General features: G+C 32.0%; 1 protein-coding gene across 3 annotated transcripts in view; it reads right to left on the bottom strand.

Annotated features, from left to right (window-relative positions):
* Positions 1 to 283: 283 nt before the first annotated feature.
* The window catches only part of LOC132703824 (UNC93-like protein), a 62,479-nt gene continuing 47,753 nt past the window's right edge, over positions 284 to 15,009 (bottom strand). For all 3 annotated transcript variants that reach the window (XM_060673324.1, XM_060673325.1, XM_060673326.1), the window contains exons 2-7: positions 14,255 to 14,530; positions 10,275 to 10,561; positions 9,307 to 9,565; positions 7,310 to 7,469; positions 5,818 to 6,085; positions 284 to 3,554 (exon numbers count right to left, since the gene is read on the bottom strand). In XM_060673324.1, coding sequence (XP_060529307.1) covers positions 3,319 to 3,554; positions 5,818 to 6,085; positions 7,310 to 7,469; positions 9,307 to 9,565; positions 10,275 to 10,561; positions 14,255 to 14,530 — 1,486 coding nt within the window. In that variant the 3' untranslated portion in view covers positions 284 to 3,318. The remainder of the gene's footprint in view (positions 3,555 to 5,817; positions 6,086 to 7,309; positions 7,470 to 9,306; positions 9,566 to 10,274; positions 10,562 to 14,254; positions 14,531 to 15,009) is intronic.

Below are 15,009 nucleotides of genomic sequence, written 5' to 3' on the forward strand. Positions count from 1 at the left end.
CCCGTAGTTCTTTTTTGTACTGTCTACGGACCTCCCTCTAGAGATCCCAGTCAGCACCTAGCTCGATGCTCTTTGCTGTATTGAACAGCCATCGCACAGACGCCCCAGGGAAGAGCTCCACCACCGAGTCCTCCCCGCTCTATGTTCCTCTGTCTCCAGGCAGCCCGTATTATCACGACCTCTGATGATATAGGATGGATAAATATTGGACACTTAGTGAAGAAGCGATATTTATTTCGTTTGCGTCATTTTTGGATTAAAAAAATACAAAAAATCGTAGGTGCAAATGGCATTTAATTCAACTGATATAATTTATACAATAAGTATATTCTACTAACATAAAATTAGACAAAAGTTAAATAATACCAAGAAATTATATCACAGATCACACAATTTTATGGAAAAATAAATTCCGCACTCAGCAATTATTAAGTTTGCATATTCATGTTGCTACATTTTTATGATAAATTTCATTTCTTTATGTTTCTTCTACTTCTCAGGTTTTTTTACATTATTGGCACCATGAATTTACGGATATAATAAAAAAATAATAATAAACTAAAAAAATTGAGAATCCTTCTCAGCAAACATTTTATCATGTTCTGCACATATTTCAAAAATATTATATTGAGTGTTCCCTGAGTTCAGTTTTCTTGTTAAACCAATATTTTCTTGGTTAGTTTTTATTTGGAAAAAGCCAAAGGTAGGTGATCAATTTTTTTATTCGAATTCAAAACATAAATTATCCGCATTATTTTTTAGTTCCATAAAATTTGTCACGAACTTATTTGTTAAAGTAAGTTTGACGTAATACTAATATGGTAGAAATGATATAGTATAAATAATATGTCAAGTACAACGATGTAAAAACATACATACATTGAATGTAACATATCTTTCTTTCTTATTTTAATGTTTAATTTTTTAATTCCTATGAAAATTTTAGGCATATTCTATATATAACTTACCGTTTCCGACATATTTTGAATTTTATATCAAAGTGATCGTTTTGTTGATCGAAATGTATTTATCGAAGTAATTTTCTTGAAATGGAAACATCCTACTTAAATAAATTTGTATAAGATTGCCTATTTCAAAATGTTGTAGATTTTTAAATATTAGCGGGAAACCATTCCTTCTAGAAAAACAAATAAATAATAGTAACAATAAACACATTAATAGTAAGTAAAATAAATTAAAAAGATACTTTAATATTTGCAACATTCAGTAAACAATATATGAAAATACTTTTTAAGAATTTTCTATTGTTCGTTTAATACCGTGTTTTGCGAGCTCTTGTCCATCTGGAGATGGTTCAGCAAATGCCTAGTTTTTTTTTTTATTTGTAAGACTTAAGTATAAGATATTACGAAACGATTCTAGAAAGATCCGAAGAGTTAAAAAATACGTAATGTACAAATTTTTCTATCCATAAAAAAGTTGTTACTGTTAAATGAAAATACAAACATCCAATATAAAAATGCATAAAAATATAATATATGAACAGTGAAAGTAAATCCAAACGACCTTTGCCTTTTTTTTATGGATTCAGTCATCCAATAATGAGCAGGCCATCCGGAACATTGCTATTAATTCAATATATCTTCCCATACACTAATTTTCTTTATATTCTTAGCCCTTAACATGTAATAAATTCAATAAATCAAAGTAGTTTGTTTGGAAATATGCTCGGACATATTTGACAAATTTTAAACAGTGGTGCAAATAGAAGATATTACGGTAATCTTAATTTTTAAACGACAAATTACAAGCGAATGAAAAAATTCAAAAAAAGGATATTTAAGGAACAGGACAGGTTGTTCCAAAATTTTCTCTGTCCGTAATGTAGATTTTGCATTGAATGGTACTGACTGAAAAATGGAGGAAGTGCGTCGTACATATGAATGAAATAGAAGAAAGCACGTACGAAGATATTAAAATGCTAGAAAATACTGCAGAACGCCTAATTATTTCTCTGGACGGTAACAGCTATAGTTCATCTGACTATTTGGAACATGATAAATAGTTTTTTTATAGTATATATTACAATATATTTTTTTTATTTAGTTGACCTCAGAATAACTAATATCTGAGTTATCAGCCTATCTCTATAATTATAATATACAGGGCAACAATTGTAAAATATAAATTTTTAATTTTTCTAATAAACTAGCTGTGTGGTCCAAACTTGGGAACGATTCAAGGTGTCCAAGTATTAAAAACTGAAATATATAATTTAAAGTGAAATATTATCGCAATTTATCCGACCTTTAAATTGTACACCCAATTTAATGATCCGTAGTATTTTATAATTCTATCACATTAAGATAGGCAAGGTTCTTCTATTAATCTGAAAAAATCATAATAAAATACACCATATAGTAAAGTGTTCTCACTCCAGACGTGTGCGATGCTTCTACCATTTTTGGAGTTTTGCCAGAATACTCTTCGTAATTAAAAACGTAGATTTCATGTTTTTTTATGAATCAATGTTTACGTTAAATATCTTTTAAAAAGTATTGCAGACATTAGTAAAGAGTTTCAGCTTGACTTTAATGTCAAAAAAAGAAACAAATAATTGTCAACAAGAACAATATTCCACTTGGACAACTATCAGTTATTTTTAACGAATTTAACGAATTTAAATGACCATATATTTAAAAGTCACTCTTTAGCATTATAAACTTCGTCCGTTTATTCCGATTCGACTTGTTCACGGACAGAGACGCCGATGAAGAAACTCGGGGAGCTCGAGATGTGGTGTTATAGGCCTATATTGCAGATTTCCTGGATCGACAAAATCAGTAATGAATGAGTACTATGCAGAATGGACAAAGACTGCAAAGCTTAATGACATAAACATCCACACAGGGTTGCAGACTAAGGTGCTGGGAAAGGAAAGCCCGGGGCGAAGGAGAATTTCATAGCTCCACAACTTGAGAAAATGATTTTCTCTATCACTCTCAATAAGATGAAAATAACATCATCTTTTAAATGAAAAGGAACAAAAATTATAAATTTGAAAAGAGCAACTTGATTTACCACCTAAACATGAACAAAATTAGAATACTATTTAAAAAATAGTGGACGACGTCATATCTCAAAAATGGGACACATTGTATAAAATTATCTTACATCAACAAAAGTCCAATTTAAAATACGTGTCCGACCGTATTTGTGAGAAAAAAGTCTCTTTGTTATACGGAATTTATTCGAAGTTCGAAGTATTTTTATTGCAATATTCATCTGACTCGATCGTTACTAGCAAATTTTATCAAACTCATTCGGCCAATTCCGCGGACGGTTTGTTTTTTCTGATTAAACTAAAACTTCCCTTCGTCGATCCGCCTTCCGTTTGCTCTTCCATTCCATGTACTCCACCGTTGTATAACCAGCCGCACCTATTATTAAAAGGCAAAGGAGAAGATACAACTTAATTGAGACGCACAAGTAAGGACTGTAGGCGTAAGTGATAACGGACCCTGTAGACTCCCACAATCGGAAATTGCTATAAGACGCTTCCTCCTTGCCAGGAAATAATATCCCGTAGAGAGCTGAAAACAAAAAATTTTGGATAATGTTTTGATAAACGAAAAATTAACTACCTATTTGGAAACTCCGTATCTTCGTAATAGAAAAACTAAAAATATATTCCGTTTGCAAATGGTGTTAAATTAGTTTGGCACTGAAATTTGTCCATTTTTATCAAATACACGTTGAATCGATATTATGTCAATTTAGGTAGCTTACTCGTTGTTTCGTGTCCCAAAAGAATGACAATTCATACAAGAAAGCCCTGCCTATGCATAATATTATATTTTAACAAGTCTTACACAAAATTATAGTAAAAGCAATAGATAAATATACGTACATGGTAGTCAAGCCTATCCAGTATCGGCAAAATATCCCAATAAACCATACAGCGCACCCAGAAATCTCATGAAATAAGTTTCGTTACTTGAGTTTTTAAATTTTTGCTATAACGAGCAAGTAGAATAATTAGTCTTGTACTTTGGGTGGAAGGAAACGATAATTTATTCGCTGTCAAAATTGGTTGGTATGATATCCGTCTAACGTAGTCCTAAAGCATATCCATCGTTTAAGGTATAATTAACGTAAAAGTTAACCTTAGCGCTTAATTTACATTAAAAAAAAATCCATATAGCAATCAAATGCAACATCGAGATAGGTACGTCAGAAAAATGCTACTTTTTGTTCTGACACGTTTGCTATTTTGATAAGAAATATTAAAATAATACATTTTTGGCCACTTGGCAATCAACACGAAAGTTAAAGAACATTTTCTCATTCAGACATCACCACTGTCTAACCAAGTCATGTCAAAAATTACGAAAGTTTTAATTTGTGAATGCCGCACTTCGAACTAAGAGAATTAAAACTTTGTTACAAATGATAATTCGTTAGCATATCTTATAATCGGCTAAGAAAGTTTTAATGTTGGTAAAAGATTTTAAATATATTATTAATTAATACGGAGCGTCTATTTTTGATTATTTTAGTCAATACCTACACAAAATTATTATAGGTTGATTTTTTATTTGATAAATCACTATAACTTGGAAAGAAAAAACTACATAATAAGGTTACAACAGAATAGCTATTTTTTTGAGAAAATAATAATTTTTAGAACTGATTAAATTTAAGCAAATAAATAAAACAATAATTTTCATAGTAAAAATAACAATTTATCAAATATCATCTCGTTAGATTAGTCCTCCATTTATTCGAACATATTTTTTCTTTTTGTTAAGATTCTGTCGGGATGCCCCGCGAAGTTCTTGGATTTCTAGGCCTTGTTTTATAAAATTTATTTTTTATCACTCTCCAAAAACTAAAAATCGTTCAGCACGTTTGATTTTTAAATTTAATTTTTAACATAATACGTGAGTACTACACTGGCCAATGATTGAATTACTTTGTGTAAGTGGTTCTGGTAAAGCATATTTTTGGATCGGACGTACGATATCTTGATAATGGAAGTTGTTTGAAAGAAGAACTTTTGGGCGGTGTGTTGATTCCTGATTAAGCGATTCGAGTGGAGAGAGGGATATTGTTGTGAAAACTGAAGAATTAATCAATGAAGTTTTTGCTGTGGATGTTCATCAATCACGGTATCGATCTGTATGAGTCGATTTTCTATATATGCAATGGCCTAAGTATATGGCCTGTATGGCCACAAAAGCGTCCAGAAAGGTAAAAGTGTTGTTAGTGTGTAATTGGGCAGTGACATTTATATTTGGGTATTTCAAAAAGGTCTGAGCAGAATCCTGGCCATGTGACCATTTGGCCATTTTCACAGTATTGGTTTTATAAATAGTTTTTCAAAATGTTTCATAATTCATAATTATTCCCTTACATGTGAAGTATGTTTCAGATAGACATTTTTCGATTAAAATGTGAAGATTTGCAGGTAGTTCTTCAGATTTTGCTAGTAATGGCTTATGTTTCAGCAATGGAGCAGCAACTTTAGTAAGGATAGATTCATTTATTGATATTTTTGTATCTGCCTGCATTGCTAGACTTATATGTAGTATTTTATTCTTTTATTGTTTTTTATAAGTCTTATTATGCCCGTGCAGACGAAACTCGTGAAAAGTTTACTAATTAGACTTGACTTGTGGGTTTGGATATTTGGTTTTTGAAACAAAGTCTCTTCGAATATGGGCGAGTTTTTTTTTCTATTTTAAAGTATCAGTTCGTTTATAACTATAACATCACAATCAAGCAAATGGATATATGTTACTTTTTAACGTTTTTTTTTTCCCTATAATGAGTATATCGTATTTGTATACTTACAGTTAATTTGAACCAACCAAACCGCGTCGCAGAATCCCCATAGTCCGGCGATCAGAAAATAAGTCAGTTTCTCTTCCAAATTCGGCCTCCATATCAGCAAGGTTACGATTAGCGCGACATGTAGCGATAAAGCCAGACAAATAACCGGACTCCTTCCCGTAATTTTGATTACACTCCCGATAACAATAGCTGCGAGTCCATTGCAGACTCCGAAACATATCATGACGAAGCCGATGTTGCTAATTCCCCAACCGCATGACACAAAAGCCTGAAAATATACGAGGAAGAAAATAGTAGAGTACACTCCAGAGTCATTGGCCATGGTATAGCGATTCGCCGAATTTGTTGTATCGAGACATAATAACAAAGACTTTAAAAATGTTAAACATAATTTGATAAAAAAAAATTAAACAATAGATATAGTACGATTATACATCATATTGTGTTATTGCAATCAGATGAACGAGTGTGTGTATGATTTAGTGTATTTTGAGTTAGTGTCAAATATTTTTGGAACAGTGCATCATCTTATCATCTATATTTGCATATAAATACATTTATGTCTCCCAGACATTAGGAGGTTCATTTATCGCAATTCTATGATAATTTTAAGAAAGAATTGCTATTTCATGTTTAAATTGATTATAATATTTCATGATTTCCAGATGATGAATTTCTTTAATTAATTAATTAATTAATGTATTTCTAGGTGTTAGTGATTGGCACTTGCCAGTTACTATGCTGTGTTGATGGCATTCACTAGGTTACTAGGTTTGAAAAATTAATATTTTTAATATTAAAAAAAATCTATTTTCTCTTTAAGCCTTTTTCACAGATTTTATATGTATTTTTTTCCCATAATTCCAAAATAATTTCATGATCTTAAATTTCAAAGAAAAATGGATTGATATTTCACCTTTATTGCAGTTTTTAGAGATTCAAAGCAAATAAGCCCTTATGTTCCTATATTTGCAAAATTGCCTCGTTTTCTAAATTGACCATAATATCAATAAGTAAATAAAGTCATAAATAAATTGACATATTTTTAAAAAATGATAAATTTAATACATATTTTTAAGTTATTTAATGTTATATAGGTCTCAAAAACAAGAAATAAACATATTATTTAAAATATGAAATAGAGACATTTTATACGACTTTCAATAATTTAAATTCATAAATAAATGACTGTAGCGTTTATACTAGTTAATTTTTTACCAGTCTATGATTACCACTACCATTAAAAAAAAACTAAACATTCAACTTGCCAACATTTAACTTTTAACATTTAAGTTTTATTGGAACTCATACAGGAAAGGTTTGTATATTAGATTTATTTAAATAAATTTATTCCATAGTGTAATGATTCTGACATGGCACACAAATTGTAAAAAAAACATTTTTTCAAATGTATATAATTTGAAATCGCAAAAAAATCCGACTTACTATAATATTATATTGGATAACAGTAAAACATTATATCCTGACTTACCGAATTAAAATCGGCAGCTATAAAGGCTTGTTCAGCTCCTATGAACATTGTAATTGGTAGGATTAAGATCTGATATGGATTTTTAAGGTGTTTGATCGTAACTGCCAATAATTTTAAACCTGATAAACCGCTACCACTACCTTTTCTGCCTTTGTCGTACCTAAAATTAAAGAAATTAATTTTAGAAATTCCCAAGTTATTAAAAAAAACACTATCAATAATTCCAAAATTAGAAACATTCTGATAAAAATATTTTTTTAATTAATATTTTATTAGTTGGCCGCTGGTGGCTTTTACTTGATAAAAATTCATTTAACACAATTAGATTAGAACAAAAAAATGTTCAGATTTTCACAGTTATTTAATGATTTTTAGCAGCTGTTTCGGCAACACCGTGCCTTTATAGGTGTCATAAATCATTAAATAACTCTGAAAATCTGAACATCTTTTGTTCTCATGTAATTGTAATGTTTTATGCTACACATTACGGGGTATCATAAAAAAGTAGGTAATTCTTTTAACCGAATATTCTGGGACTTTTATCAATTCACCTTCCATTTGAACGCTTTGTTTTCAATATATACCTAAAAATAAAATTTCTAACAACTGTCAGATTAATTGTGCACAAATGTATGAGTTTTAAAATTTTTTTTAATTAAATTAAATTTTAAAGAATAAAAAAAGATGCTTCATACAACTGAAAGAAAAGTTTCATAATTAAATTAGATATTAATAAATATGTATTTTAAATAGTTAAATTTGACACTTGCATTTTGAAAACAAAGCTTAATAATAGACATAAAGACAGTCCTATCATTCTAGTTAAACGAATAAATGGTTAACGACTTAGGTACTTAAGCACTTCAGTAAAATTTTATGATAATAATAAACAGGAAGTTGAACGTATCAAACATACCGAGTAACTCATTACTCTGCAAAACCAGGCAAAGCTTTTCTCTTAATATAATTTTTTGAAAGCATACACATGCTTTAGTTTCAGGTAGCAGAAAATGGCATCATGGGAATTAATTTAATTGTGCACACCGAAAATGCAAAATTCAGACATTACCATCACTGGCGCAGTACATTACAATATTGAAGCTCTTGGTATTGGTAATTGGTACTGAATTTGTTGAAGAAAAAGTACAGCCCTATAATAATAAAGGAATCAATTTAAGAAAAAATTAAAATTTTTGAAATTATCAAAATTTTTATTAGAAAAAGTTAGTTTTTTAGTTTTCAACAAATGTCCCGATTTTGAAAAAGAACTCTTTTTTATCATGTTTCTCTAAGCAAACTTTTTGGTAAATCATAGTGTGTAAAGAAATAGAAACAATACTACTTAGATGGACCATGTCGAATACTTATAAAAACATGTTTTCCTTTGAAATTATCTTAAATACGCTACTTCAATAGCAATCGTCTTAAGTTGATGCAAATTTAATATGGGTTTTAATTCTAATTTTAGTTATCGTTCGTACATAAAAATGTCAAGATCTTATTAACTAAACATAGAAAGTAATGATAGAATTATTAAACCCACAATATTACAATTATTATTAATTACACCTCCAAAAGTTTTATGCATTGAGCGAAGTATAGAATAATCAAAAAGGAAATATCATTCTGGATAAATATTTATTGTTAGAACTAAAAAAAATTATCTGGGACTCTAAAAAAATAATTATAGTTAAAATAAACTGACTTTCGAAAATAATTATTTAAATGTATGTAAATAATAGATGCTTTTTGTAAAATTGTATCAACTAGAATCAAAATTAGCTATGATAAATTTTAAAAAAGATAAATTTTTCCTTTTAAATCTTTTTTTAACCTCGTATATCGCGTACCAGTAAATAAATCCTTTTAATTTTTAGAAAAAAAAAACAATAAAAAATGTTTAAAGATATCCCCGTCAACATCTTGTGGATATTTTTTTAAACAATCAATAGTACAAAACATTAATATTTTAGTTCATTACGGTATATTACGCTTACCTTTTCGGAGAGTCGACTCCAAAAGCGACGATCACGCAGGCTGCGATCATGCAGGCTAAATAGATTCCGGTAATTGTATTCACTTTTTCGACCGACGGGGGTTTTAAGTTGGGATTGGTCGCTTCTTGTACTGTGTCGGGGCAAAAGTTGGCACCACAAAATTCAAAAGCATCTAGTGCAATTACTCTTTCTAATGCCGTTGTCGCATTACCGTACGTTGTGTTGGTATCAGGTTCGTTCGTTTCACCAGAAGACAGTACTAAAAAAATTGTATGCGTTTGCCAGGCTTTTTCAGAAATGTGTAGAGTGAAGCCAACGAAAGAAGAAGAAAAGGGAAGGAGGGAAGGGAAGTCGGGAAAAGGGAAGACACTAATAATGATCCATATTAAACATGGTGATCTTCATAACAATCTGTATATACATATAATATGGATGGATGTTCCAGGAATCAAAAGACTTAGGATTGCTTTGTGACATAACTTTTGTCTTCAATGATGAAAAACCCAGTAAGCGTAAACTGTTGAAAACACAGTATGTTGTGGTTGACAAGACTGCAAAGGGAGATTTAAGCGCTCAGAATCAGCAAAATTTTATGATTACCAATAAATGATACTTTATAAGCCGCTTATTACAAAACATATAAGGAAGTTTTAAGTGGTAAAAAATATCAGAAAAGTGTAGAGTAAAATAAACGGCCTTCAGGAAGAAGAAAGACGCAGATAATGGTTTATATTGGAAGTGGTGCTTTAAGAGAAGGTTAACTAACTTTTGAGTCCTCCCATACGGGACATTGTAGACTATTTTCATGAAGTGATAAAATTTCTTCAACCTCATTCAGTAGTTCTTATGGATAACACAAGCTATCATTCACGATTAATAGAGAAGACTCCAACTTCATCTTGGGAAAATCAGAAATTATTTACCATAACCGTTAGATATTTCTATAACCAAGATAAATGCCCTCTTACCTGCGGAGCTGATCAAGTTTCCCCACACTTGGGAAAATTGATAGAACATGAAAAAAACTCCGAAAAATCTTGTGACTGCAATGTCTGATCCTGCGCCCGTGATTTTTGCGTATGCTTCGGATATTATGGTGAGGTAGGTACACTTGGCGCACCATAATGGTCCACCTCCGAAACCAACTGCCAATCCTCCTGGAATCATGGTGTAAAATCTCGGATAAAACTGGGCCGCCAGGAAAGGCATGTACGTTATAAACGCGACGGCGATTGTCCATTTGGCCCCCAACCACCTAGGAAAATAGCTGCCTTGTGACACCTACTAGTGCAGCCGAGGAGTGGACAGTATGGTAACTTCGACCCAACTCACCCGAACTTTTGTAACACTTTTTAGTTTTATAAGAAAACCAATGGTATTGCCAGTTTTGTAAGACATTCAGTAACTATGAAAAACACTTTTTTCACACAGTTTTAAAATACTGCATCCAAAACGTTTTCATTACTTCATCCATAAAACCTCTGGTGTTTGTTCTCACTGTTTTTTTTCAAAGGTTTTATTGCTTTGTTTTTACTTTTATTCTTGGGGTTATACAACTTATTTATAAATCTTACAGCGACAAAAAAATAGTCCACAGCAACTTTTAAATCTGGAATGGCATGTAATGGGTGTTTTTCTTTCGATGTATAGAACTTTAAGTTGGCATTTACTGTTCAAGATGGCGACCGATTTAACAGCTGTCAAATGATTTATTCTCAGTTTGGTTTGGCAATTCATCGTGAATTCATCAAGTAGGGCGTAGATTCGTCGAATGGGCCCAAAACAAGATTGCCGTTGTTCCCGATTTTCATAAGCGAATTTTGATTAGCGATGAAGCGCACTTCTGGTTGAATGGCTACGTCAACAAACAAAACTGCCGCATTTGGAGCGAAGCTAATCCTCAAGTGTATGTCGAAACACAGTTACATCCAGAAAAACTGACTGTTTGGTGCGCTTTATGGGCTGGTCGAATCATTGGTCCGTACTTCTTCAAAAACGATGATGGCCAGAACGTTACAGTCAATGGTCATCGGTATAGAGCTATGATTACTAACTCTTTCATTCCCGAATTGAATAAACGTGATGTCCAGGAGATGTGGTTTCAACGAGACGGCGCAACATGTCACACAGCTCGTGCCACAATCGATTTATTGAAAGACACGTTTGGTGACCGCCTAATTTCACGTTCTGGACCTGTGAATTGGCCTCCAAGATCTTATGATTTAACACCGCTAGACTACTTTCTGTGGGGCTATGTAAAGTCACTGGTCTATGCAGATAAGCCACAAACGCTTGAGCATTTGGGAGACAACATTCGCCGTGTTATTGCCGATATACGGGCACAAATGTTAGAAAAGTCATCGAAAATTGGACGTCCAGATGCCATAAATCATATTTAAAATGTAATGCCACAAGATTATCTTTCGGATAAATAAAATTCATATCAATCGAATAATCCATCGTTGTTTTATTGCAACATAAAGTTCTATATATCGAAAAAAAACACCCCTTACTTTGAAAAGGCGTGTTAAGTTCAATTCTAAGCTTTATCTAGATATTTATTATATTAAGAATAAATAAATTAACAACAACGGAAGAGTGTCTCTTGTTACTTTTAGTTTCATATCGCTTTCTTTTATTTACTTTCAAGTATTCCAAAATCACCACGGATATTGCTGCGAGAGCAATAGTGCTATAAGACACCTAGGTCTAAAAGTTTCCAAGGTGTTTAATATTACTTGAAAGGCTATATAAAAGTTTTTAAAAAGCGATCCTGGTGAACATGGAGTGCTTTTATATAGCGGCTATTGTTCGACATAAAACATCATACCGCATGTTGAAGAGTTAGACGGCAACAATATTGCAAGGATTATAATTAATTTAATGAATTCGGAAAGTCTAACAAAACAAGTTCTGAAATATTAGTAATCCCTACTTGGCATTTGTATATACTTATATGTAAGATGAAGTTATATGACTATCCGGAGCTTCTCATTAACACATTTTTGTCATAAAATCTGCAACACTAGCACTTCAAGAATAAATAGTTTTTTTTCTGCTGAGTAATTTTAAAACTCTTAAAAGCTTACCATCTTATAGTTTTTTAAAAAAAAAACGTCATTTGCTACCATGTGGTTTAGAATTTGCAACTTTATATTATTAACTCTGAAAAGCTTATGTAGTTATCAATTCTGAGGAAGGCATGGATCACAAACCAGGTAAATGAGTAAACGTTTCTCAGATTGGTATTTTCCTATCTCTGTTATATCCTCATGCTGGCATTTTTAAAATATGTACTTGCCTCTTGTTATTTAAGTGAAACTTTCCAAAGGCTCACAATTCCAAGGTTTATTTAGATTTGGTCGTAAGCAAGCTGTTTCTTCAGACATCGAAGTGTACCAATTTCATTTTGTATATTTCTTACTTACATATTACAATATTCATTGAAAATTATATTAAGGTAGGTAAATATGTTGAAATAAAATATTTATTTTAGCTAATATTTGTACATAATTTAGATCCTTGATAAAGATGCATATTGTCATCCAGACGTTGAATAAAACATAAAAATAATTGTTGCAATTATAATATGTCCCCCTCTCTGCAATCGAATGTTTGTCTAGAGAAACTGCAATACTTTATTTGAAGGTGGTAGATAATGATTCATTAGAAATACTAAGAGATTGTCAAACTTGCATTGTGTTTATTTTTTGATTACACACATTGCAACATTGCAGTAGGTGTATCACTATCCGTTATCAAGTGCAGACTATTTTTTTATCAGCAGCTCTGTATGCAGGAAACCTACACAACCCGGGCAGTATTTAAACTTCGAGTCTAACGATTCTGAAGCAACCAAACTAGAAACCAATCAATTTGCAAGAGAGCAATAACAATATTAGAAAACATTGATGTAAAGGCAAAGCAACAGTAGAACGATGATCTTGACAATCCGATACGTAAAAGTAATCTCAGAAGAGGTCAGTCGAATGGCAAAAACATACAAAAGTTAAGACTTAATTTAGGTCCGGGACGAGATTAAGGCGCATTCTTACGACAACAAAGCCAGAAACATCGACTGAAGAGAAAGGGTGTATTTACTAAATATCGTGTGTGAATGAGTAGAGACATATATTGGAAAAATAAAGAGACCTTTAAACGTTAGTGTTGAAGAACATAGGAAACACACAATGAGGGGTGAAATTTAAAGGTCAGGAATCGCGTAAAGTGTATGGACCAAATAACATTCAAATTGTCCAAAGCTCGGTTTCTCCACAGGGAATCACATTGGACAAACCGCAAGTTGAAGGAAGCAATGGAAACATCTTTAGCAATCCAAGTGTGAAAATACCTATAATCTGGCAACCCTTAATAGAGCGCATTATAGCGGAACAACATCAAGCTTAACGGCACCTGAGTCCATCACGGTTGAACGTTACAGCTTAGTATATAAGCCTCGTAGGCTTAGAATTAAAATTAGTCTGTACATGATAACGGGTAGTAATACATCTGCCCAAAACGTTGTGTAAACAATAAAGATAATGAAAGTTCGACAATCTCTTAGTATTTGTAATATTTTATGTTCTGGTGGAATAGATCAATTGGGCTGCTCTCGCCAGTAGTCAGCGTAGTTTCGCATCATTATTGTTATTCTTTCTGCTACGTTTGACATGACTTTTTCCATACCCTCTTATTCAAATAAAAGTAATTCTAATTCAACTTCTAGATATAAAGAATTTTATAATGTACAGGATGATTTTAACACTTTTAAGAGAATCTGTACGATATGGAAGTGATTGTAAAAAATAACCATGATATACTCCAACATAACTCAAGGATAAATCTTTTTGGAAACCTTCTATATTGACCACAATATCATCTGACCGATAGCGTGAACGACCCCGTTCTTAAGTAAGAGTATAGAATATCCGATCGTATCTATACTAACCTTATAACAATTACCGGAAGAAATATATTGGATAATATAAGCGACCCATAAATAGCCGCTAAAGTGAACGTTCCAAGGGCGGCTTCGGCGTTAATCGAACTTTGTAGATTCGAGGCTCCCCAAAACGCGGTGAAATGAATCATGAACGCGAACCCAATAACGAGGACATTTTTCCATATTCGCCACGACTCCCTTCTTCCGTATCCGCCAGTACCGTCGATGACGTCATCTTCGTCAGTCCTGACCCTCTGGAACTTGGTCTCCATCGCCAGTTGACTGCAATGGAATTCAATAATTTATAATTATTTCGTGTAGATCTGGAAATACTACATTACTTCTTTACTCAGCTACAGAGTGAAAAATCAGGTGATTTGGATCGCCATTGTTTAAGCAACAATCAGAGGTTTCGGAGAGCGTTTTTCAAGAAGAATGGACTGATTTTGTATTTTACTTTAAAAAAAAAAACAAGACGGGCAAACATACGTGAATGCAACAAAAATAATGTAAATGAGGATTGGTCAATATTAATGAACACTTATAAACTTCTTTCTAAGTAGACGCAAAGTTACAATCAACGCAAACAAAAATTTATCAAGACAGAATTATAAAATCTGTCAATAAAATGAAAAGCATGCAAAATCCATATCACCGTAATAAAATACCGAACACCTAGTCATTATATCTTAATCCCGTCATTCCTGAAGAAATTTGTGAGCTAGCATTGAAATTGGAAAATAAACATAGCACCGGCATAA

Source organism: Cylas formicarius, unplaced genomic scaffold (assembly GCF_029955315.1).
Source record: "Cylas formicarius isolate icCylForm1 unplaced genomic scaffold, icCylForm1.1 PGA_scaffold_6__28_contigs__length_40554024, whole genome shotgun sequence".
Lineage (NCBI taxonomy): Eukaryota > Metazoa > Arthropoda > Insecta > Coleoptera > Brentidae > Cylas > Cylas formicarius.